General features: G+C 47.3%; 2 protein-coding genes across 2 annotated transcripts; both read left to right on the top strand.

The window, feature by feature from the left end:
- The first annotated feature begins 557 nt into the window (after positions 1-557).
- On the top strand, positions 558-2,125 carry LOC140914999 (olfactory receptor 52N2-like). Its single transcript, XM_073354234.1, has 2 exons — positions 558-779; positions 1,736-2,125. Exons 1-2 carry the CDS (start codon positions 558-560, stop codon positions 2,123-2,125), a joined length of 612 nt encoding a protein of 203 aa, XP_073210335.1.
- A 14,277-nt stretch (positions 2,126-16,402) lies between these two features.
- On the top strand, positions 16,403-17,482 carry LOC140915233 (olfactory receptor 52N1-like). The gene has a single exon (XM_073354813.1). The coding sequence runs from the start codon at positions 16,403-16,405 to the stop codon at positions 17,480-17,482; it is 1,080 nt and encodes a 359-aa protein (XP_073210914.1).
- Positions 17,483-24,583: the final 7,101 nt, after the last annotated feature.

The raw sequence follows: 24,583 nt of genomic DNA on the forward strand, positions 1-24,583 counted from the left end.
ATCAATGACGCCTGGGTCTTTTCCCTCAGGTGTGTCCTACTTGGGATGTTTCCCCCTGGCACGTCTTGGCAAAGGTTTGTTTGTTTTTACACTCTCAGATTTTGAGTAACTGGATGAATGGGGAATTCTCTACTGCATGGACTCCCTAGCCTGGCTTTCATTGCATGAAGGAACAATGAGGAATACCCAGTATCCACACTTGCGTTTCCTGCTGGTGCCTCTTAAGGTTTCCCACACCATGATGTGTAGGAATTTTTGAGGCATGGAGCAGCATCAAATATGGAATGGGCATTAGTAGGGCCAGTTGTTCATAATTAATTTCTCTGAATAATAAAAATGTTATTTTTCAGTGCATGAAGAGCGACCGATCTGCTCCCCCAAGAGAACAGCCCCCAGTAGGGCATGTAGTGTCTCATATTCACATTGTCTCTCCATTCAGGCATTTGTACTGCGACCATCACCCTAGAGCCTGGGCACATACAGGAAGTCTGGTGAAAGTACGGTACATGCAGGAGACACCATTGTGCCTCAGAGTTGCACACCTTCTCCCCTACTCCATGTCAGATTCCAACACAATCAACTTCACCAATCCCTCCACTTTCATTCTGCTGGGCATTCCTGGCCTGGAAGCGACCCATGTCTGGATCTCCATCCTCTTCTCTGCAACATATGCTGTAGCCATCTTGAGGAACGTCACCATCCTTTTCATTGTCAAGAGGGAGCCGAGCCTCCACGGGCCCATGTACTATTTCCTCTGCATGCCGGCTGTCATCAACCTGGTCCTGTTCATGTCATAGAATTATATAATATTAGGATTGGAAGAGACCCCAGGAGGTCTTCTAGTCCAAGCCCCTGCTCAAATCATCCCAGCCAAGGCTTTGTCAAGCTGAGCCTTAAGAACCTCGAAGGATGCAGATTCCAGCACCTCCCTAGGGAACCCATTCCAGTGCTTCACCACCCTTCTAGTCAAAGAGTGTTTCCTAATATCCAACCTAAACCTCCCCCACTGCAACTTGAGACCATTACTCCTCGTTCTGTCACTGCCACCACTGAGAACAGCAGAGCTCCATCTTCTTTGGAGCCCCCCTTCAGGTAGTCGAAGGCTGCTAGTCTGTAGCGGTGCATGGGAGTCTTCCTTCCTAAGTGCAGGACTCTGCCCTTGTCCTTGTTGAACCTCATAAGATTTCTTTTGGCCCAATCCTCTAATTTGTCTAGGTCACTCTGGACCCTATCCCTACCCTCCAGTGTATCTACCTCTCCCCCCATCTTAGTGTCATCTGCAAACTTGCTAAGGGTGCAATCCACACCATCCTCCAGATCATCAATAAAGATGTTGAACAAAACCTGCCCCAGGACATACCACTTGGCACTCCGCTTGATACCGGCTGCTAACTAGACATCGAGCTCTTGATCACTACCCATTGAGCCTGACAATCTAGCCAGCTTGCTATCCACCTGATAGTCCATTCATCCAATCCATATTTTTTTTAACTTTCTGGCAAGAATACTTTGGGAGACTGTATCAAAAGCTTTACTAAAGATATGTCTCATCCACCGCTTTCCCCATATCCACAGAGCCAGTTATCTCACCATAGAAGGCAATCAGGTTGGTCAGGCATGACTTGCCCTTGATGAATCCATGTTGATGGTTCCTGATCACCTTCCTCTCCTCCAAGTGCTTCAAAATGGATTCCTTGAGGACCTGCTCCGTGATTTTGCTGGGGACTGAATTGAGTCCATCCTGCCTAAAATGCTGAGCATCTTCTGGTTCAATTCTAGGAAGATTGATTTTAATGCCTGCCTCACCCAGCTTTACTTCATTCACTGCTTCTCAGGGATGGAGTCTGGGATCTTTGTGGCCATGGCTCTGGATCGCTACGTGGCCATCTGCCATCCCCTGAGACATTCCACCATCCTGACAAACCCCCTGGTGGCCAAGATCGGTTTGTCTGACGTGCAGCGTGGTGGCATGTTCGTACTGGGCTATCTCCTGCTGGCGAGGCGGTGGCCATATTGCAGAGCCAACATCCTCCCCCACACGCACTGCGAGCACATGGCCGTGGTGTGGCTGGCCGGCACCAACACCCACATTAGTGGTTACTACTGGTTTTGCTATTCTCTGTAATCGGTCTGGATGTGTCTTTTATCACCCTGTCCTACACCCAGATCCTCAGGGCCATCTTCAGCCTCCCCACAAAGGACGCCCGGCTCAAGACGATTTGGATCTGCACCTCCCACCTCTGTGCCGTGTTAACCTTTTATATCTCAGCTCTCTTCTCCTCCCTCTCGTACTGGTGTGGCCACAATGTGGCCATGTTTTTCCATGTTGCCATTGCTACCTGCTCGTGGCCCCCATGCTAAACCCCATCATCTACGGGGTGAGGACCAAACAGATCCGGGGCAGGCAGCTCCAGCTCTTTACTCATAAAGGGACCTAAGTTTTCTCCTAGTGCTCTGGCTCTCAGACCGAGCTCCTTGCAGAGCTGGCTGGTGACATGGTGCTGGGCCCTCTTCCCTGAATCACTGATCGGACAATCAAAGTGACATTAAATCCCTATGATGCCAATGATGGAGTGATGAGTCCGGGGGTCCCATCCTTTGTGTGAGCTGGGGCTGCCTGGGCCAGAGCGGGGCTGAGCTAAGGGGGGAGTAGCAGTCACAGAACTTACTTTACTTGTGTCTTCTAAGGTGAAACTTTTACCCTTGGAACGTTTTGCTCTTTGAGCTACTTAAGGCTCTTCAAATATCTGCAAAACGTATAGTAACCTGCTCCCTCTGCCTGACTGAGGCCATGTCTACACTACACACCTTACAGCGGCAAGCTGTATCGCTGCCTGTGCCCCGCTCTCCTGTGTAGCTGCTCCATGACGATGGGACAGAGCTCTCCCAATGAGCGTCTCCTGCTTACTTAGCGCTGTCCACACCTGCGCCTTTGTCAGTCAGGTTTTTTTTTTACTCCTGTCAAGGTTCCTCCCCCACTCTGAACGCTAGGGTACAGATGTGGGGACCTGCATGAAAACCTCCTAAGCTTACTTTTACCAGCTTAGGTCAAAACTTCCCCAAGGTACAAAATATTCCACCCTTTGTCCTTGGATTGGCCGCTACCACCACCAAACAAATACTGGTTACTGGGGAAGAGCTGTTTGGAAACGTCTTTCCCCCCAAATACTTCCCAAAACCTTGCACCCCACTTCCTGGACAAGGTTTGGTAAAAAGCCTCACCAATTTGCCTAGGTGACTACAGACCCAAACCCTTGGATCTGAGAACAATGAAAAAGCATTCAGTTTTCTTACAAGAAGACTTGTAATAGAAATAGGAGTAAATAGAAGTAAAGAAATCCCCTCTGTAAAATCAGGATGGTAGATATCTTACAGGGTAATTAGATTCAAAACATAGAGAATCCCTCTAGGCAAAACCTTAAGTTACAAAAAAGATACACAGACAGAAATAGTCATTCTATTCAGCACAATTCTTTTCTCAGACATTTAAAGAAATCATAATCTAACACATACCTAGCTAGATTACTCACTAAAAGTTCTAAGACTCTATTCCTGGTCTATCCCCGACAAAAGCAGCATATATACAGACAGAGACCCTTTGTTTCTCTCCCTCCTCCCAGCTTTTGAAAGTATCTTGTCTCCTCATTGGTCATTTTGGTCAGGTACCACCGAGGTTACCTTTAGCTTCTTAACCCTTTACAGGTGAGAGGATTTTTCCTCTGGCCAGGAGGGTTTTTAAAGGGGTTTACCCTTCCCTTTATATTTATGACAACTCCCCTGACCGACAAACGTTTCCCCAACAAAAGTGCCAGTGTAGACAAAGCCTGAGTTGCATTATAGTAAAGACGTCCACTGCCTCAAGCCCTGCAGTGTTTAAGAAAATTGCAATTTTCTGCAGGCCTTTCTCACCAAACCCAGCTGCTTGCATAGACATATCTCAAAACTCTGCCTGAATCTCTTCCTGGAGTCTACTGCATTGCCCAAGAGTTTAATCTCGTAGGGGACTTTCAGTTGTTCCATCTCCAGGATGTCTCCTTCCTTCCTTCACCTCAGCCCTGTTACCTCTGCCCTCTCCTCTGGTCTCCCCTCTGGTACCAGGGGTTGTCCTGGGACTCATCAGAAGGAGGCTCAGTCTGCACTCGAAGGAGGGAGGCGTGATCAGAACTAAAGCAGAGTTACGAGAGCTATCGGAGAGCCACGCGCTCCCAGCTGTGTGTCTGGTGCAGCCGCCACTCAATGGTCCGTTCTTGCGAGCCCCAATCTAGTTCCCCCGAACACGTGATCTGCTCTTAGAGGCCCAGGACACACTTCTCACAGCCAGGGCAGGGCTGTGCATTTCCGCTGTCTCTCACCCACCCAGCAGCCTATGTGACCACCCAGTCTTAGTGCTGTTACTCCCCCATCTCCCCGCCTGCCCTTTCTGGTTTGTTACACACAGTATCTGTGTCTTGTCTTAATTTGATTGATAAGCTCCTTGGGGTAGGGGCTGTTTCTCCTTCTGTGTTTGCGAAGGGCCCAGCACAAGGGGCCCTAAACCGGAGCGGGGCCTCTGGATGCTTCCACAATTCAGATAAAAATAATAAATTATAAACACAATAATCCAGCCAAATCAGGGCCTAGTGACCCCCCGCCCCCTTTGCCTTTAGCTACAGGGGAAGGTCAAACCACGCTTGCCAGCTACTGAGTGTTAGTAACTTGAATACAGGTGGAGACGGGGCCCCTGCTAGGCTCAGACAGCAGGGGAGAATTCGTTCAGTCTCATTCCAGGGCTTAAAAACCCAGGTGCTCCACTCTGGAGAAATACCCCCAATGAGCCAGATGAGCAGGCAGAGAGTTCAGCTGTGGGAATCCAAACACCCTCCAGCCAGGGCCATGCTGGAAAGTCTGACTGAGCCTGGAACATTCGATTTCAATTCCACCTGCGAGAGACTGGCAGGAATTGAACCGAGAGGGAGACAACAAAGCCATTGCAAACACTAATGAAGTTTCTATCCTGCCTATAGGTACACCCTTGTTCCACAGGAGCTTTGCGGGGAAGGGGAATTCATTGTCCCAGACAGGCCCCCAGCAGCCCACTGTCCACAAGAACATTCTGTGGGTGTTGCTTTTATCAAGTCTGCTCCCCTGAAGTGACCCCAGTGACTGTGATGCGTTGGCAGGTTTCTGAGTGGGAGCGGAAGTGGAGTCCCGGAGTTCACACCTCACAGGAGTGGGGAGCTCACAAACCCCAGCTAGTTCTGAAAACCTCAGACTCACCTTCAGACAATGGCAAAGGCTCAGACTCCCTCTACCAGACTTTCCTCTGCATTCCACCCAACACACAGGCCCTGTCAGAGCGGGAGTCCATTTCCCTGTTGGTGTGACAAAGAGACCGTGCTTATGGCAAGGACGTCAGGACTCCTGGGTTCTGTCTGTCATCCTGACACTCAATCTCTGTGAGACCTTGGCCACGTCACTTCTCCTCATGCCTCAGTTTACCTATCTGCATAATGGGGATATGTTCATAGTGACTTTCCTTTGCTAGGTGTTTTGAACATCCTTCAATGAAAGGTGCTGCCCAGTGTGGTCACAGTTGCAGATGAGAGTTACAGACCTCTGATCCCTGAGTGACAGCCCCGTGTGCCTGCAGGGAGTGCTTGTGTCTCCCCTCAGTCATCTATCTCCAGACCTGCCTGTCTACAATCTATCCAGCTATCCTGGGTATTTACAGGGTATCAGACCCTTGGGAGATCTAGGCACTATCCCTAGTTTTCTTACTAATCAACTATAATTTTTTAAAATACACACATGCACAGAGATGCCAATTCCTCTCTGACTCAGCACAGAGCCCCAGAATTCTCATCTCCCTTTGGGAAGGTCCCTTAATTACTGTTTACTCCTAAAGATGGATGAAGAGCACAGAAGCGCAGACATGGAAAGAGAGACATTGCCGAGAGTGTCTCTGGTCTCCAGCCTGTTTATCTGCAGATGCTGCGTCTCCCCTAGAGGCTGAGCAAACCCCCTGGGGTTACACAGAGCTGTATTATAAACAGTGCAGATCCCTGTCTCAGCTCTCAGTGTGGGATGCTGCTGCAGATGCTGGGCTGAGAGAGTTTTGGGACACGGCCAACTGAGGGGGATTCCCAGAGAGGATGCTTCCATCTCAGAAGTCACAGGTACCCATCTCTTGCTGAGGAGCTCACCTGCTCAACAAACCCAGTGTAACATGGGCGTGATGGGATGGCGAGTAAGTCTGGGGTCCTTTCCGATCTGCACAACCATTAAATAGCCCAGGGTCCTGCCACAGGTTATGAATATGCTCCCGTATCACTGGACAAAATGTCACTCCTCCTGTACACTCCCTCCTGCCCTGGCTGATGGTCTCCAGCCCCAAGGTAGCTGCATTTCAGTGGCACAGGGGATCCTTCAGAAGGAAAGGTGTCAGTGGAGGGACAATACAAGGCCGAATTCTGATGTTGTGGCTTTACATTTCTCTGGCCTCACTGAGGCAAAACTACTTTGGAGTAAGAACTGAGTAAAGACCTCAGGAGCCAGCTGTGTGTTAATGCACAGACACCGTCACCTCCTGCTCTTGCATCTCAGGGCTCTGGCTGTTAACGGGTGGGGCTGTTACCTGACTTTTAATTTCTGGAAAGCATGGAGGTGCTAGGGCTCCTCACTGGAACAACTATAAGAATGTTTTAAACATGGGCAAGACATCGACTCTCCTAGCTTCATTCGAAAAGTCGGCTGAGCTGTTACGTCTGAAACTTTCAAAAAACAATTCAGCCGGCAGCAGACACCCAGGGTGGGAAATTTCAGTCCAAACGCTTAAAGATTGGCAAACTTATAAGCAACTGAAAATCAGGTCTCCTAATGGAAGGTGTCAGACAGACTTAACTCACCATGGCGCCACCAGCACCACCGACAATGGCCCATCCGTTTCTGAATCCCATTCAGCTGAGCTCTGTGCTCCAATAATGTCAGTGGCAAGGAGTTCCACAGGCCAACAATGGATCATGTAAACAATTTTCTTTCATCAGAATTACACGTTCAGACTTTCGACGTAACTGAACGTTCCCTTGTTCGGGTGTTGTGAGACAGAGTAAATATAAATGCCTGACTTACTTTCTTTATTCATAGATTCCAGGGTTAGTGTCAGAAGCGGGGGGGGGGGGAGGGATAGCTCAATGGTTTGAGCATTGGCCTGCTAAACCCAGGGTTGTGCGCTCAATCCTTGAGGGGGCCATTTAGGGATATGGGGCCAAAATTGGGGATTGGTCCAGCTTTGAGCAGGGGGTTGGACTAGGTGACCTCCTGACGTCCCTTCCAACCCTGATATTCTTTGATAAGGGACATTAGATCATCCAGTCTGACCTTCTGTATAACACAGGCCACTAAAGTTTACCCAGTTACTCCTCTATTGAGCCCAATGACTTGTGTTTGACTAAGGCCTGGTCTACACTACAATTTTACATTATAGAATCATAGAGGCACAGGGTGAGAAGGGACCGCAAGGGTCATCGAGTCTGACCCCTGCCGAGATGCAGGATTGGTTGTGTCTAACCCATCCCAGACACATGACCATCCAGCCTCCTTTGGAAAACCTCCAGGGAAGGAGCTTCCACAACCTTCCGAGGAGACTGTTCCATTATTCTCTTTTTCTTGCAGTTAGGGAGTTTTTCCTGAGATTGCATCTAAATCTGGTGTGCTGTAGTTTCATCCCATCACCTCTTGTCCTGCCCTCCATGAAAAGAGAGAACGACTTTTCCCCATCTTTTTTATAGCAGTCTTGCAAGGATCTGAAGACCACTGGCATGTCCTCCCTCAATCTCCTCTCTTCCAAACTAAACATACCTGGTTCCTTCAGCTTGCTCATACGACTTGCATTCCATCCCTTGGATCACCTTTGTCGCTTGCCTCTGGATCCTTTCCAGTTTCTCTACATCCTTCCTATCCCTTAGTGACCCAAACTGGACACAGTGCTTCAACTGAGGCCTAACCAGCACCGAGTAGAGTTTTAGTATCACCGACCGTGACTTGCATGCTATGTCTCTGTTAATGCAACCCCAAATTGCATCTGCTTTGTTTGCAACAGCAAAATCATCCACACCCCGAAGGATGTCGCTATATCAACCTAACCCCTTTGTACACAGCATGAGGTCAACAGAAGAATTCTTCCATCGACCTAGCTACCACCTTTCGGGGAGGTGGGTCACCTACACTGACAGAGAACCCCTGCCATCGGTGTAAATAGTGTCTACACTGAAACACCAAGGCAATGCTGCTGTAGCATTTAAAGTGTAGAGAAGTCCTTAAGGAGATCTCCCAGAAAACCATCCAATCTGGATCTCCAGACATGTGGAGTCTGAGAATCCATCAGTTCCCTTCACAGTTTGTTCCAATGATTAATCACCCTCAGTGCTAAACATCTGGCCCTTATTTTCAGCTGGCTTCAGCTTCCAGCCATTGGGTCTTGCTCTGCCTTTCTCCACTTTACTAATGGTTTTTACCCCATGAAAGTCTCCGCTTGATCATCTTTTTCATAAGTTAAATATCTGATGCCCTTCAAGTCTCTCACTGACCGGCATTTTCTCCAGCCTCCAAAAATTTTTGTGGCTTTTTTCTGCACCCTCTCCAACTTTTCAACAGCCTTTTTGAAATGTGGACCCCAGAACTGGATGCAGACGGTTTCACCAATGCCCTGTGCAGAGGTAAAATCCTGACCCTGCAAAAGTCACCACTCCCCTGTTTGTGCATCCAAGGATACATCAGGCCTTTTAGCCACAGCATCGCATTGGGAGCTCACGATGAGTTTGGAGTCCACAGAGACCCCTAAATCCTTTTCAGGGTCCCTGCGTCCATAATACAATGCCCTAGTCTGTGGGTCGGGAATGCGTTCCCCCATTCCGAGTGGATCATTTTTCATTTGACTGTATTATAACCACTCTGCCAATCTTTGGGTCGTCCACAAATTTTATCTGCAGTGATTTTCTATTTGCTTCCAGATCCTTGATGAAAATATTGAATAGCCTCAGACCTAGAACTGATCCCTGCAGAACCCCACTGGGAACAGTCCCATTCACTGAGACTGGCCCCTTGACAATGGCTTTCTGAGATCTGTCAGTTCACCAGTTTTTAGTGCATTTTACGTGTGCCCTACTGATATTGTAGATAATTTCAGAGCAAATTGGGGGGCTGAACTTTGTGACTTTGTCCATACCCATAACTATTTCAGATTTGGGGATAATTTATACCTTCAAATCAGCAGCACTGCTATGGGTACCCGCATGGCCCCACAATACGCCAACATTTTTATGGCTGACTTAGAACAATGCTTCCTCAGCTCTCGTCCCCTAGTACTTCTCCTCTACTTGTGCTACACTGATGACATCTTCATCATCTGGACCCATGGCAAAGAAGCCCTTGAGGAATTCCACCAGGATTTCAACAATTTCTACCCCACCATCAACTTCAGCCTGGACCAGTCCACACAAGAGATCCTAGACACTACAGTGCTAATAAGCGATGGTCACATAAACACCACCCTATACCAGAAACCTACTGACCACTATACTTGCCTACATGCCTCCAGCTTTCACCCTGACCACACCACATGATCCATCGTCTACAGCCCAGCTCTACGATACAACCGCATTTGCTCCAACCCCTCAGACAGAGACAAACACCTACAAGATCTCTATCAAGCATTCTTACAACTACAAAACCCACCTGCAGAAGTGAAGAAACAGATTGACAGAGCCAGAATGGTACCCAGAAGTCACCTTCTACAGGACAGGTCCAACAAAGAAAATAACAGAACGCCACTAGCTGTCACCTTCAGCCCCCAACGAAAACCTCTCCAACACATCATCAAGGATCTACAACCTATCCTGAAGGACGACCTATCACTCTCACAGATCTTGGGAGACAGGCCAGTCCTTGCCTACAGACAGCCCCCCAACCTGAAGCAAATACTCACCAGCAACTACATACCACACAACAGAATGACTAACCCAGGAACCTATCCTTGCAACAAAGCCCGTTGCCAACTGTGTCCACATATCTATTCAGGGGACACCATCATAGGACCTAATCACATCAGCCACAATATCAGAGGCTCGTTCACCTGCACATCCACCAATGTGATCTATGCCGTCATGTGCCAGCAATGCCCCTCTGCCATGTACATTGGCCAAACCGGACAGTCTCTACACAAAAGAATAAATGGACACAAATCTGACATCAGGAATTATAACATTCAAAAATGAGTAGGAGAACACTTCAATTTCCCCAGTCACTCCATAACAGACTTAAAAGTGATTATTCTTCAACAAAAAAACTTCAAAAACAGACTGCAATGAGAAACTGTAGAATTGGAATTAATTTGCAAACTGGGCATCATCAAATTAGGCTGAATAAAGACTGGGAGTGGATGGGTCATTACAAAACCTAATTTCCCCCAACTATTACTCACACCTTTGTGTCAACAATTTGAAATGGGCCACCCTCATTACCACTACAAAAGTGATTTTTCCTCCTTTGGTATTCTACTGCTGAGAATAGTCCACTTTAATTGAATTGTCTCGTTAGCATTGAACACCCACTTGGTAAGGCAACTCCCATCTTTTCATGTACTGTGTATATATATACCTACTACTGTATTTTTCACTCCAGGCATCTGAGGAAGTAGGTGTTAGCCCACAAAAACTTATGCCCAAATAAATTTGTTAGTCTCTAAGTTGCCACAAGGACCCATAATGTGGAGTGTTCATCTGAATGTCTTTCCCTACTAAATCAAATGCCTCAGAGAAATTGAAGTGTCTTGCATCTGCACAGTATCCTTGATCAACCAAACCTACACTCTCATTCAAGGATGTAATCAGTTTTATTTTACAAGACCTGATTTCCATAAACCATGTTGTTTACTGGCATTAATTATATTCCTAGACTTTTTTTGAACTAATCCCAGACCAGCTTTTCCATTGTTTCCTGATTTTGTCAAATCTTTTTTTAAGCTTTCTCTTCATTTTTTTAAGAGTTTACATTTAACAGAGAACTGTCCTGTATTTACTTTGTTTGTTTGTTTTTTTTTTGTTTGTTTGTTTTTTTGGCTCTACTGCTGACAGATTGCATACTTCTGGTTCCAAATGAGATGTGTGGTTGATCCATCAGTTTGTAACTCTGGTGTTCGTAACCCTAAAGTTCTACTGTAGGTGATGTATAACATTCTCCTTGGCACCTAATGGACTGGACACTTTTCATCACCTCATGTGATATGAGTATCTCATACTGCTTCATTCCAAATGCAGAACAAAACTATTTCTGCAACACATCTATGTTATCTGCAACATTAAGAAGTTTCCTTTCTCCCTCTAGGAATTGGCCTAAAGCTTTTCTAGGGTTTTTTTGTTCTTAATGCACTTAATAACCTCCGTTTTGTTATCCTTAGCTCTGCCAATTATGGATTTTTCCCTGATGTCTTTAACATCCCTTATGCATTTTCATAACTTCCCATTTGTATGGATTGCTATCTATTTTTCCTTTTTTCCCATTTGTATATATTGCTTTTTTCCAACATAAATGCTGCCTTCACTTTGCCACTGAACTGAGTTTTTAGCCAAAGTTCTCCACTTCCTTGACTGTGGAATCGTGACTTTTTAGCTGTCCAATAAACTCTTCTTAACAAACTCCCAATTTTCATTCCCATTTTCCTGTCTAATATTTTCCTCCCAATCAGTTTTGCTGATAAATTTCCTCAGCTTTGGGGAATTAGCCCTTTTGATTGGTATCTGTTTGTCTATTTGAATATAATAAGTTCCATTCTTTTATTTTGTTCTCCTCTATCATATGCTCCGTCCTTTGTCTCTTCTCTAAACTAAGCAATCCCAGACTTTTCAGTCCGCATATGGTAGCCTCCCCCATACTGAGAGCCTGTCTCAGAAATCCCCTTTCTGTCTGCTTTATCTGTTAGAGACTGGGTGAAAAACACTGAGTGACTATCCAGAGCAGGTTATTGTCCATCCCATTCCTTAGGCAACCAAACATTGTCTCTGTTTTGGCTACTACTGCAAAAAAGCAGGTGTTTCCATTTAGCTGCTATCAGCTATGCCCATACTTTTCCCTAAGATGTGCTCGAGTTGGGATGTTTTCCCTTGGCACATGTCTTGGCAAAGGTTTGGGTTTTTTTCCCCTCTCAGATTTTCAGTAACTAGGTGAATAGCAAACTCCCTAGAGCATGGACTCTCCAGCCTGGATTTCATTGCATTAAGGCAATGTGTACATTGGCAGATATTTTTGCCAAAAGTTTGGTCAATGACCAAAAAGCCTTTAGAACCAGTCATTGTTGCACGTTCACACTGTCTTTCTTTTTCGGCATAGTGCGTCCACATGTGGGGTGGTCGCAGCGACAGTGAGAGCAATGCACTGTGGGTAGCTTCCCACAGTTCAGCTCTCCATCTTGTGCCGATAGGTGTTGTGGGAAGGTGGAGTGGATCACAGCACATCATGGGTTAAGGCTTAATGTTCAATGATGCATTGTCCCAGCATTCCATGTTTTCCTATCTCCAGTTCATGGCACTTTTCAAGGTCCCTTGTTTTCTGCTCAGTCCGCCACCTCTAGCTGCAGGAATGGATCCCTCACTGCTCTGCTAGCTGTCAGTAGCACATCGCGAATGGCAGTGGAATCAATCTTGAAGTTGTGAAGGCACTGGAAGTCACAGTTACCTGACACGCTGTCCTATATCAATAGCAGCAGCATTAGGTTGCTTTTGCCATTCACAGAAAGCTAAACGCGGTGGAAATTGCTTTTGGGCTCAAGAAACTAGCACTTAATGATGGAATTGCATCGTTATGCAGGTCTAGGAAGATAAGCAATGGCTTGAGGTCTTCTGGATGAGGAAAGCCATCTTCCTGGAAATGTGTGCTGAGCTTGCCCCAGCCCTGTGGCACAAGGACACTCAAATGAGAGCTGCCCTCTTGGTAAAGAAGCACCTGGTAACCGCACTGTGGAAGCTGACAACTCCAGGATGCTACCGGTTGGTCACAAATCAGTTTGCGGTCGGGAAATCGACCTTTGGGGCTGCGTGATATTGTGGATGGCTTTGCAGAAATGGGTTTCCCTAGCCGTGGAGGGGTGATAGATGGCATGCATATTCCAATTTTGGCACCAAAGCTCCTTGCAATATTGTATAACAGTCAGAAGGGGTACTTCTCCATGGTGTTTGTTACAGGTGCTTGTGGATCACCGAGGGCATTTAATTGACATCAGTGCAGGGTTGTCCGGAGAATTGCTCGATACACAAATCTTTCAGAACACCGACCTCTACAGAAAGCTGCAAAGGGGAACTTTCTTTTCAGACCAGAGGATCCCCATAGGGATGTCAAAATGCCCATAGTGACCCTTCGGAAACCCAGCGTACACCTTAATGCCAGGGCTTATGAAAGCCGTACATGGGAAACCTGTTGAGCATTTCAACAATAGGCTGAGTAGGTGCAGGATGACTGTGGAATGTGCATTTGGCAGATTAAAGGCATGCTGGCGAGGCTCTTCTGGCAAATTAGACCTTATTGAGGAAAATATTCCCATGGTCGTAGTCATTTGTTGCACATTGCATAATATTTGTGAAGGAAACGGCAAAAAGTTTGCTCAGAGGTGGACTGCTGAGACATGATGCTTGTCTGCCGATTTTGAGCTGCCAGACACCAAGGCTATTAGAGGGGCACAATGGGGGAGAATTTGAATTAGGGAGGCTTTGAGGCAACACTTTGAAGTTGAGAACCAGTAATGTTTGTTGCTATGCTTGGGATTGTAATGCATAATGAAGTCCAGTTTTGTTCAAGCCCAGGATTTAATGTAAGGAAATGATAAAACCACTTGCTTGTTTACTGCTGCCATCTGCTATCATAACTTCCATGAAAACAAAGAAAGAGTGCTTATTATTCAAATAACTATGCTTTTATTGTCAAAAAACACAATACTATGCATACACACAGAGACAAACTCACATTCTTGGGAGGGGAAGGTGCCAGGAGAGGACTGATTTTAGAGCTGAGCATACTTCCAGCTGTCGTTTAAAAAGCTGTCTACAGGGGTGGAGTGTAGGGGAAAGTGTGAAGTCCCAGAAATCAGAAAGTAGTGTTTGGGTGGAGTTTGGGGAGGGCATGGGAAAAAGCTCTGAATATGCTGAAGGGGAGGGCAGACACACATCTGCTCAGTCTGGAGGGTTACAAGGGACTGCAGCATGTTGGCTTGCTTCTCCAAAACTTTTATCAGCCTCCCCATTGCATCCCTAGGGCATGCCTCATTTCCTTTTCTTTCCTGCTTGTCATATTCCATCCACTTCCTGCATTCCATCTTCTCTGCTTCTGAGTGCTGAAACACCTCCTGAAACATATCTTCCTTGCTCCATCTTGTGCTCTTTCCTATCTGGTGGAGACGCCCGGCTGGAGTGGAGGGGGTGCCTCCTTTCAAGGACATATCTGGTGAAGCACAAGTAACAATAAACAGAAGCATTATTGTTAACTACACGTACAGGATTGAAACACTACATTAAAATATACCGCTGGTAATACATCGATCACTTTCTGGCTGACCCTTGACAAGCACACATGCTGGTGAACACCACAAGCATCATGAGTTTACCCAGGAGTAGGGGACATTGTGTGTGGGAGAAAAGCACTGTGAAAGGGGTCGTGGAGCACTTCTCAGGGAGCAATATTCTAAAGTTTCCCACCCTTTTCCACAGGTGGGGGTCATTGTGGCAGATATCTCCCTCCTGACGGGAAGCAAGGAAGCAAGTGTGCATCTACACCACACTTGTTGTTTCCTCCCCCATCCCTATGTTGCTCGCCTGTGTGCCGCTTTAGTCCTTGTCCAAGTAATTCCAGAATGGCACAGGAAAGTGTCCCTCAATGGGGGAAGGAACAAAGCAGCTCTGCCAAGGAACCTCCAGCACAGGATTGTGGAGTACCTGCAGGAAAGTTTCCTAGAGATCTCTCTGGGGGATTTCTAGTGACATCTCGGTGTGTATCAACACTCTCTTCCACCGTACTGTCTAGCTGCACGGGAAAATACCCAGCACACAGAAACACAGCCAGACTTGTACATTTCTTTTCCCTCAACGCATCTCCACACTTCACAAAGCAAAATCACTTACCAGGGTTCTCCTCTCCAGCTTCTGGTTCGCCTGATTGTGACTGCTGAGACTGTCTGGACACCTCCAGAATGGAGAACACCTCCTGACTGGACGCAGCACTGGGCGAACCCGGCACGGGCTCCACGTTTCCTAATGTATTCAGTGCTTCATCGATGACTTCCTCCTCTGGATTAGGTCAAGTTTCTGTCAGTTCTAACCCAGGGGATTTATCCACAGGGTTCTCTGCCATGGACGTGGGGTCGCCTCCACGGATAGCATCCAACTCCTTATACACACAGCAGGTCTGGGGCACAGCACTGGAGTGACCATTTGCCTCCCTTGCCTTTGGGTATGTGTGCCTCAGCTTCTTCACCTTTGTTCTGCAATGCAGTATGTTCCGATCATAGCCCTTTTCCCACAAGGTGCACGAAATCTGTGTGTAGGTATTGAAATTCCTACAACTGGAGCACAGCTGAAATTGCACAGCCCCCTCTCCCCAAATACTGAGTAGATCCAGCAGCTCCGCAGTGGTCCCGGGGGAGAGCATTTTCTGCATGGATTCACCATGGTTACCTGGGAACATGTATTGTAAGCTCTCCATGCCAAGCAAACAGGAAGAGGAATTTCAGAATTCCCGAGACTTTAGATGGGGGACAGGTGGAAGGAGTTTACCTGGATGCAGGGTAGCAGAGATGAAATTTCTGACCAGTGGTCAGGATGGGCATTGTGGGATGCCTTCGGGAGGCCTATTACTGCGATAAAATCAAGTGCAAGTGTCCATATTGGCACTTTGGGGACAAAACTTTTGATTAAAAAGCCTTACAACTTTCATCAAGGTGGTTTTATAATCTCACTGAAACTGAGGAGTTCCATCATCGAAAGTGGCTTTGCAGAGTATACACCTCCACTGTTTCTTCACCAAAAGCTGCCTTTTGGTGAAAATACTTCACAGTATAGACAAGGCCTAAGGAACAATGTTGGATAACCAGTATCCACACTCATGTTTCCTGCCGGTTCGTATTAAGGTTTTCCACACCATGATGTGTAGGAATTATTGATGCATGGAGCACCATAAAATATGGAATTGGCATTAGTAGTGTCAGTTCTTCATAATTCATTTATCTGAGTAATGAAAATGTCATTTTTCTGTGAAGAACAACCAATCTGCTTCATCTATGATAACAGCTTCCAGAAGGGCATGTAATGTCTCATATTAACATTGTCTCTCCACCAGGCATTTGTACTGCAACCATCACACTAGATACATACAGAGGAATGTACGGTACATGCAAGAGACACCGTTGTGCCTGAGCGTTGGACACCTTCTCCCTTTCTACATGTCAGATTCCAACAAAACCGATTTCACCAACCCCTCCACCTTCATCCTGCTGGGCATTCCTGGCCTGGAGGCGGCCCATGTCTGGATCTCCATCCCTTTCTCTGCCATGTACTCCATAGCTGTCTTGGGGAACTTCACCATCCTGTTCATCGTGTATATGGAGCCGAGCCTCCATGTCCCCATGTACTATTTCCTCTGCATGCTGGCCGTCACCGACCTGATCCTGTCTACGTCCATCCTGCCCAAAACACTGAGCATCTTCTGGTTCAATTCCAGGGAGATAGATTTTAGTGCCTGCCTTATCCAGATGTACTTCATTCACAGCTTCTCAGTGATGGAGTCTGGGATCCTTGTGGCCATGGCTTTGGATCGTTATGTGGCCATCTGCCATCCCCTGAGGTATTCCACCATCCTGACAAACCCTGTGGTGGCCAAGGTGGGCCTCGCCATGGTGCTGCGTGGAAGCATGCTTGTACTGCCCTATCCCTTCCTGACAAGGCGGTGGCCATATTGCAGAACCAACATCATCCCTCACACATACTGTGAGCACATGGCTGTGGTGAAACTGGCCTGCACAGACATCCATGTCAGTAGTTACTACAGCCTCTCTGCAGCATTCTTGGTGACGGGTCTGGATGTGTTTTTTATCGCTGTGTCCTATACCCAGATCCTCAGGGCCATCTTCAGCCTCCCCACAAAGGATGCCCGGCTCAAAACTTTTGGAACCTGCAGCTCCCACCTCTGTGCCATCTTACTCTTTTACATCCCAGGTCTCTTCTCCTTCCTCACACACCGGTTTGGCTATAACGTGGCCCTGCATTTCCATGTTCTCATGGCCAATGCATACCTCCTGGTGCCCCCCATGGTAAACCCCATCATCTATGGGGTGAGGACCAAACAGATCCAGGACAGGCTGCTCTGGCTCTTTACTTTTAAAGGAACTAAAGTTTTCTGCTGGTGCTCTGGCTCCCAGATCGAGCTCCGTGCAAAGCTGGCTGGTGACATGGTGCTGGGCCCTCTTCCCTGAATCACTGACTGAGCAGTCAAAAAGATATTAAACCCACTCCTGGCCTTACTGTGTTCTGTAAGCATAATAAACTGGGGGATCAGTCTGTGTACAGCTCATTAACTCCTAGATTTGTCACCTTTCTAATTGCTGATAACTGGACATCTGACACCCCCTTGCCCTTCCTCTTCCCTCAAGTCCTTTCCCCAACACTCTGACCCTGTCGCTCACTTGTCCCATCCCACCATCACTTGCTGGATCATCTCCACCTCCCTCCCCCACCAGCTGGCTTCCCTCTGCTGTGGGTCTGGGACCCGAGCTGCTGCAGCCTGACAAGCAAACAGTCTGCCATTTCATAAGAATATAAGAACGGCCATACTGGGTCAGACCAAAGGTCCATCCAGCCCAGTATCCTGTCTACCGACAATGGCCAATGCCAGGTGCTCCAGAGGGAGTGAACCTAACACGTAATGATCTACTGATCTCTCTCCTGCCATCCATCTCCATCCTCTGACAAACAGAGGCTAGGGACACCAGTCCTTACCCATCCTGGCTAATAGCCATTAATGGACATAACCTCTATGAATTTATCCAGTTCTCTTTTAAACCCTTTTATAGTCCTAGCCTTCACAACCTCTTCAGGCAAGGAGTTCCACAGGTTGATTGTGTGCTGTGTGAAGAAGAACTTCCTTTTATTTGTTTTAAACCTGCTGCCCATTAATTTCATTTGGTGGCCCCTAGTTCTTATATTGTGGGAACAAGTAAATAACTGTTCCTTATTCACTTTCTCCACACCACTCATGATTTTATAGACCGCTATCTATCCCCCCTTAGTCTCCTCTTTTCAAAGCTGAACAGTCCTAGCCTCTTTAATCTCTCCTCATATAGGACCCGTTCCAAACCCCTAATCATTTTAGTTGCGCTACTCTGAACCTTTTCTAATGCCAGTATATCTTTTTTGAGATGAGGAGACCGCATCTGTAAGCAGTATTCAAGATGTGGGCTTAAAATGGATTTATATAAGGGCAATAAGATATTCTCTATCCCTTTTTTAATGATTCCTAACATCCCGTTTGCTTTTTTGACTGCTGCTGCACACTGCATGGACGTCTTCAGAGAATGATCCATGAAGACTCCTAGATCTTTCTCCTGATAAGTTGTAGCTAAATTAGCCCCCATCATATTGTATGTAAGGTTGGTGTTATTTTTTCCGATGTGCATTACTTTACACTTATCCACATTATATTTCATTTGCCACTTTGTTGCCCAATCATAGACTCATAGAATAGAATCATAGAATCACAGAATATCACAGTTGGAAGGGACCTCAGGAGGTCATCTAGTCCAACCCCCTGCTCAAAGCAGGACCAATCCCCAACTAAATCATCCCAGCCAGGGCTTTGTCAAGCCTGACCTTAAAAACCTCTAAGGAAGGAGATTCTACCACCTCCCTAGGTAACGCATTCCAGTGTTTCACCACCCTCTTAGTGAAAAAGTTTTTCCTAATATCCAAGCTAAACCTCCCCCACTGCAACTTGAGACCATTACTCCTCGTTCTGTCATCTGCTACCACTGAGAACAGTCTAGATCCATCCTCTTTGGAACCCCTTGTCAGCTCTGAGCCCTCTCCTGGAGCAAGGTGACTAGGACAGGTCAGCGCTTTCTTGTGAGAGACCTGAGAGGGATGTGGGAGACCAAGATCCAAAATCTCTGCTCTACCTGATTTGGAGCAGGGAGTTATACACAGGTCTCCCATGTCCCATGTGAGTGCCCTGAGCACCAGGCAAATGGCTATTCTGGGTGGGCCTCAGTCAGTCTGTCTGTCTGGAGCTGTTCTGCTTTGTACAAACAAACCTTCAGTGGAGGAGGAATTTGAATCTGTGTCTTCCATGTTCCAGGTGAGGGTGCTAAACCGCTGGGCTATGGGATATTCTGGAGGTGCACAGACATGGACGCACATGCAAACACACACAGTCCCATGGGTGCACACACACACGGGTTCAGAGGCACATACACACAAAGCCCCATGTGCACACCACACGCAGCTCCATCTGCACAAAAGCACACACGGATGCACGTGCACACACACATTCCCGACCTGCAAGGCCCCATCCAGGAGGCGTGGTCTGAGAACCCCTAACTGATTGGGCCTGCTGGGGAGATTTGTGGGGACACCTTGTTGGAGAATCCCACCAGAATTGAAGTCTGAGCGAGGACTATGAGCAGTTCATGAGCTTTGACATAAGCAATGAGTTCCTCTCTATCCGGGAGGTCCTCAATCCGCACTCTGCGCCATGCCCTGCCCCCAACATTAACTCCAAGCCCCTAACCTTGCCCCACCTCTTCCGACCCCTGCTCCACCCCAGGCCCCACCCCCACTCCACCCCTTCTCTAGCCCTGGATTTGAGGGGTGTGTGTAGCCCAGAATATAATCAAGTTAAATGCAAGCATATTATGTGCATTCAGCCACCCTGAATTAATGAAACAGAACACCACATAGTTCAGGGTTAATTTGGAGACAGGAGCAAGGTCATATCTAGCTGGCAGTTTCTGCTAATCAGAATGGGAGAAGGGGACAATCAAATAAACAACTGAGACTGAAAACCTTGGTGGTTGGAAAACCTTGAGTCTAGACACCTCTACAAGTGCTCAAGATCCTTGGTGTTTCCTGGTACCCAGCAGAGTTCATCAAGGAACTTCCTTCTCCAAGGAGGAATAACCGTCTCCTATCTTCTGCCCACTTTAACATTTCCAATCTGCCCTGCAGGATTCTGGGAACGATTCTGCCTCTCTGCTTGAGCCAGTACTGTACTCAGCACAGCATTCTTCTCAGAGTGCCCATGACAGTTCATCCTCCTGGTTCCTCTGTAATAGTAGGATTTCATGTTTGTATTTTGTATGATTTAGAATGAAGGATAAATAATAATGAGATAATAATGCAGCATGTTTAAATGTATTGGTATATGATTTGATCATATCCTGCCAGCCACCCATTTTGAATAGCAGAAATGAAAGGCCTAATGGGCCATTTGGTAAAGATGCATCAACCAGAATCTGTGTCTGGGCTGATTTAAAGGCAGTAACAGACATTTAAGGTCTCCACTTTGTTCTAGGTTTAGCATTTTAAATGAGTAAAAGAATCATAGAATCATTGAATCTCAGGGCTGGGAGGGACCTCAGGAGGTCATCTAGTCCAATCCCCTGCTCAAAGCAGGACCAATCCCCAATGAAATCATCCCAACCAGGGCTTTGTCAAGCCTGACCTTAAAAACCTCTAAGGAAGGAGATTCTACCACCTCCCTAGGTAACGCATTCCAGTGTTTCACCACCCTCCTAGTGAAATAGAGTTTCCTAATATCCAACCTAAACCTCCCCCACTGCAACTTGAGACCATTACTCCTCATTCTGTCATCTGCTACCACTGAGAACAGTCTAGAGCCATCCTCTTTGGAACCCCCTTTCAGGGAGTTGAAAGCAGCTATCAAATCCCCCCTCATTCTTCTCTTCCGCAGACTAAACAATCCCAGTTCCCTCAGCCTCTCCTCATAACTCATGTGTTCCAGACCCCTAATCATTTTTGTTGCCCTCCGCTGGACTCTTTCCAATTTTTCCACATCCTTCTTGTAGTGTGGGGCCCAAAACTGGACACAGTACTCCAGATGAGGCCTCACCAATGTGGAATAGAGGGGAATGATCACGTCCCTCGATCTGCTGGCAGTGCCCCTACTTATACAGCCCAAAATGCTGTTAGCCTTCTTGGGAACAAGGGCCCACTGCTGACTCATATCCAGCTTCTCATCCACTGTAACACCTAGGTCCTTTTCTGCGGAACTGCTGACTAGCCAGTCGATCCCCGGCCTGTAGCAGTGCATTGGATTCTTCCGTCCTAAGTACAGGACTCTGCACTTGACCTTTTTGAACCTCATCAGATTTCTTTTGGCCCAATCCTCTAATTTGTCTAGGTCCCTCTGTATCCTATCCCTGCCCTCCAGCGTATCTACCTCTCCTCCCAGTTTAGTGTTAGACGAAGGTTTCTAACCATCAGAGGGGTAAAGTTTTGGAATAGCCTTCCAAGGGAAGCAGTGGGGGCAAAAGACCTATCTTGCTTTAAGATTAAACTTGATAAGTTTATGGAGGAGATGGTATGATGGGATAATATGATTTTAGCAATTAATTGATCTTTAAATATTCATGGTAAATAGGTCCAATGGCCTGTGATGGGATTTTAGATGGGGTGGGATCTGAGTTACTACAGAGAATTCTTTCCTGAGTGTCTGGCTGGTGAATCTTGCCCACATGCTTAGGGTTCAGCTGATCGCCATATATGGGGTTGGGAAGGAATTTTCCTCCAGGGCAGATTGGAAGAGGCCCTGGAGGTTTTTCACCTTCCTCTGCAGCATGGGGCACGGGTTACTTGCTGGAGGATTCTCTGCACCTTGAAGTCTTTAAACCATAATTTGAGGACTTCAGTACCTCAGACATAGGTGAGGGGTTTATCGCAGGAGTGGGTGGGTGAGATTCTGTGGCCTGCATAATGCAGGAGGTCAGACTAGATGATCATAATGGTTCCTTCTGACCTTAATATCTATGAATCTATGAGTGTCATCTGCAAACTTGCTGAGGGTGCAATCCACGTCGTCCTCGAGATCACTAATGAAGATATTGAACGAAACTGGCCCGAGGACCGACCCTTGGGGCACTCCGCTTGATACCGGCTGACAATTAGACATGGAGCCATTGATCACTACCCACTGAGCCCAACGATCTAGCCAGCTTTCTGTCCACCTTATAGTCCATTCATTCAGCCCATACTTCTTTAACTTGCTGGCAAGAATACTGTGGGAGACAGTGTCAAAAGCTTTGCTAAAGTCAAGGAACAACACGTCCACTGCTTTCCCTTCATCCACAGAGCCAGTTATCGCATCATAGAAGGTAATTAGGTTAGTCAGGCATGACTTGCCCTTGGTGAATCCATGCTGACTGTTCCTGATCACTTTCCTCTCCTCTAAGTGCTTCATAATTGATTCCTTGAGGACCTGCTCCATGATTTTTCCAGGGACTGAGGTGAGACTGACTGGCCTGTAGTTCCCTGGATCCTTCTTCTTCCCTTTTTTAAAGATGGGCACTACATTAGCCTTTTTCCAGTCGTCTGGGACCTCCCCCAATCGCCATGAGTTTTAAAAGTTAATTGGAAGTTAGACAAGTGATTATCCGGTAGTGGTCATTATGACCGATGTGTTATAAAAGATTGGCTAATAGAGTGCACTTTGGAGAAGTCCTCTGAAGCCATTTTGAAAGATGTTTTTCCTGACAATCTTTCTCCCCGGTGGGTGAGCAACTGGCCACTGCGAACCTGCTGTTAGTTACTCAATACCGTTCCAGATGTTAGGGCAATATCTGGGATGTTCTAAACCTATTGCTTGTGTGTGCTTAAATCTTATAAACGGCAGTGTGAGGCAAGAGCACGCTTACTTGCATTCCTCCTTGATCAGACAGAATTGCTGAGTTCCTGTTGAGATCCTGTTGAGCGGCGGCGAACCAGCTGAGCAGCAGGGGACAGCAGAGCGGCTCACAGCAAGAGTTTGCCTGGGAGTTCGCCTGGAGTGAGCCCAGTGAGGCTTACCTCTTGCAAACTGCTCTGAGGAAGCTCGTAGTAGGAAGGTGATATGGAAGGGGGGGGTTCAGCTGTTGTGACCTGCACTGGATGTGCCATGTTTGTCTTTCTTCCACAGGACAGAAACGACTTTGTCTGTACAAAGTGCAAGCTGGTCTCCATATTGGAAGAGAAGATTGAAGGTCTGGAGCAACAGATAACGACCCTGCGTTGCATACGAGAAACTGAGGATTTTCTGGACAAAACTCAGGATAGGCTTCTAGGGGCACAAAGCGCTAAAGATATAGAGCAGGTTGCACAGAGGAGCCAAGAGGCCAGTGAAGAAGCTTGGCAACATGTGACCTCCAGAAGAGGTAAGCGGAATGTCCGGGTTCCAGTAACACAGACACAGGTAACTAACCGCTTTCATGTTCTCTCCACAGGTACCGTTGCGGAGAGTGGACCAGATGATATGTCTGGGGCGAGAAAGCAGAAGGAGACTCCGCTGGTTGGAAGGCATGAGATGCGATGTCCTGAGGTTGGGGGTTCCACGACCACCACTCCCAAGTGGAGAAGGCGGGTGGTGGTGGTCGGGGACTCTCTCCTCCGGGGGACTGAGTCATCTATCTGCTGCCCTGACCGGGAAAACCGAGAAGTCTGCTGCTTGCCGGGGCTAAGATTCGCGATGTGACGGAGAGACTGCCGAGACTCATCAAGCCCTCGGATCGCTACCCCTTCCTGCTTCTCCACGTGGGCACCAATGATACTGCCAAGAATGACCTTGAGCGGATCACTGCAGACTACGTGGCTCTGGGAAGAAGGATAAAGGAGTTGGAGGCGCAAGTGGTGTTCTCGTCCATCCTCCCCCTGGAAGGAAAAGGCCTAGGTAGGGACCGTCGAATCGTGGAAGTCAAGGAATGGCTATGCAGGTGGTGTCGGAGAGAAGGCTTTGGATTCTTTGACCATGGGATGGTGTTCCATGAAGGAGGAGTGCTGGGCAGAGACGGGCTCCATCTTACGAAGAGAGGGAAGAGCATCTTTGCCAGCAGGCTGGCTAACCTAGTGAGGAGGGCTTTCAACTAGGTTCACCGGGGGAAGGAGACCAAAGCCCTGAGGTAAGTGGGAAAGCGGGATACCGGGAGGAAGCTCAGGCAGGAATGTCTGTGAGGGGAGGGCTCCTGCCTCATACTGGGAATGAGGGGCGATCAACAGGTTATCTCAAGTGCTTATATACAAATGCACAAAGCCTTGGAAACAAGCAGGGAGAACTGGAGGTACTGGTGATGTCAAGGAACTATGACGTGATCGGAATAACAGAGACTTGGTGGGATAACTCACATGACTGGAGTACTGTCATGGATGGTTATAAACTGTTCAGGAAGGACAGGCAGGGCAGAAAAGGTGGGGGAGTAGCACTGTGTGTAAGGGAGCAGTATGACTGCTCAGAGCTCTGGTACGAAACTGCAGAAAAACCTGAGTGACTCTGGATTAAGTTTAGAAGTGTGACCAACAAGAGTGATGTCGTGGTG

Source organism: Lepidochelys kempii, chromosome 1 (assembly GCF_965140265.1).
Source record: "Lepidochelys kempii isolate rLepKem1 chromosome 1, rLepKem1.hap2, whole genome shotgun sequence".
In the NCBI taxonomy this organism is placed as follows: Eukaryota; Metazoa; Chordata; order Testudines; family Cheloniidae; genus Lepidochelys; species Lepidochelys kempii.

What these genes read in the sequence shown, in the direction of transcription:
- LOC140914999 (XM_073354234.1), top strand. Translation starts at nt 558, where the DNA reads ATGTCAGATTCCAACACAATCAACTTCACCAATCCCTCCACTTTCATT. An exon ending in TGCCGGCTGTCATCAACCTG is followed by an intron (nt 780 to 1,735) that starts GTCCTGTTCATG and finishes GACTGAATTGAG; the next exon opens with TCCATCCTGCCTAAAATGCT.
- LOC140915233 (XM_073354813.1), top strand. Translation starts at nt 16,403, where the DNA reads ATGCAAGAGACACCGTTGTGCCTGAGCGTTGGACACCTTCTCCCTTTC.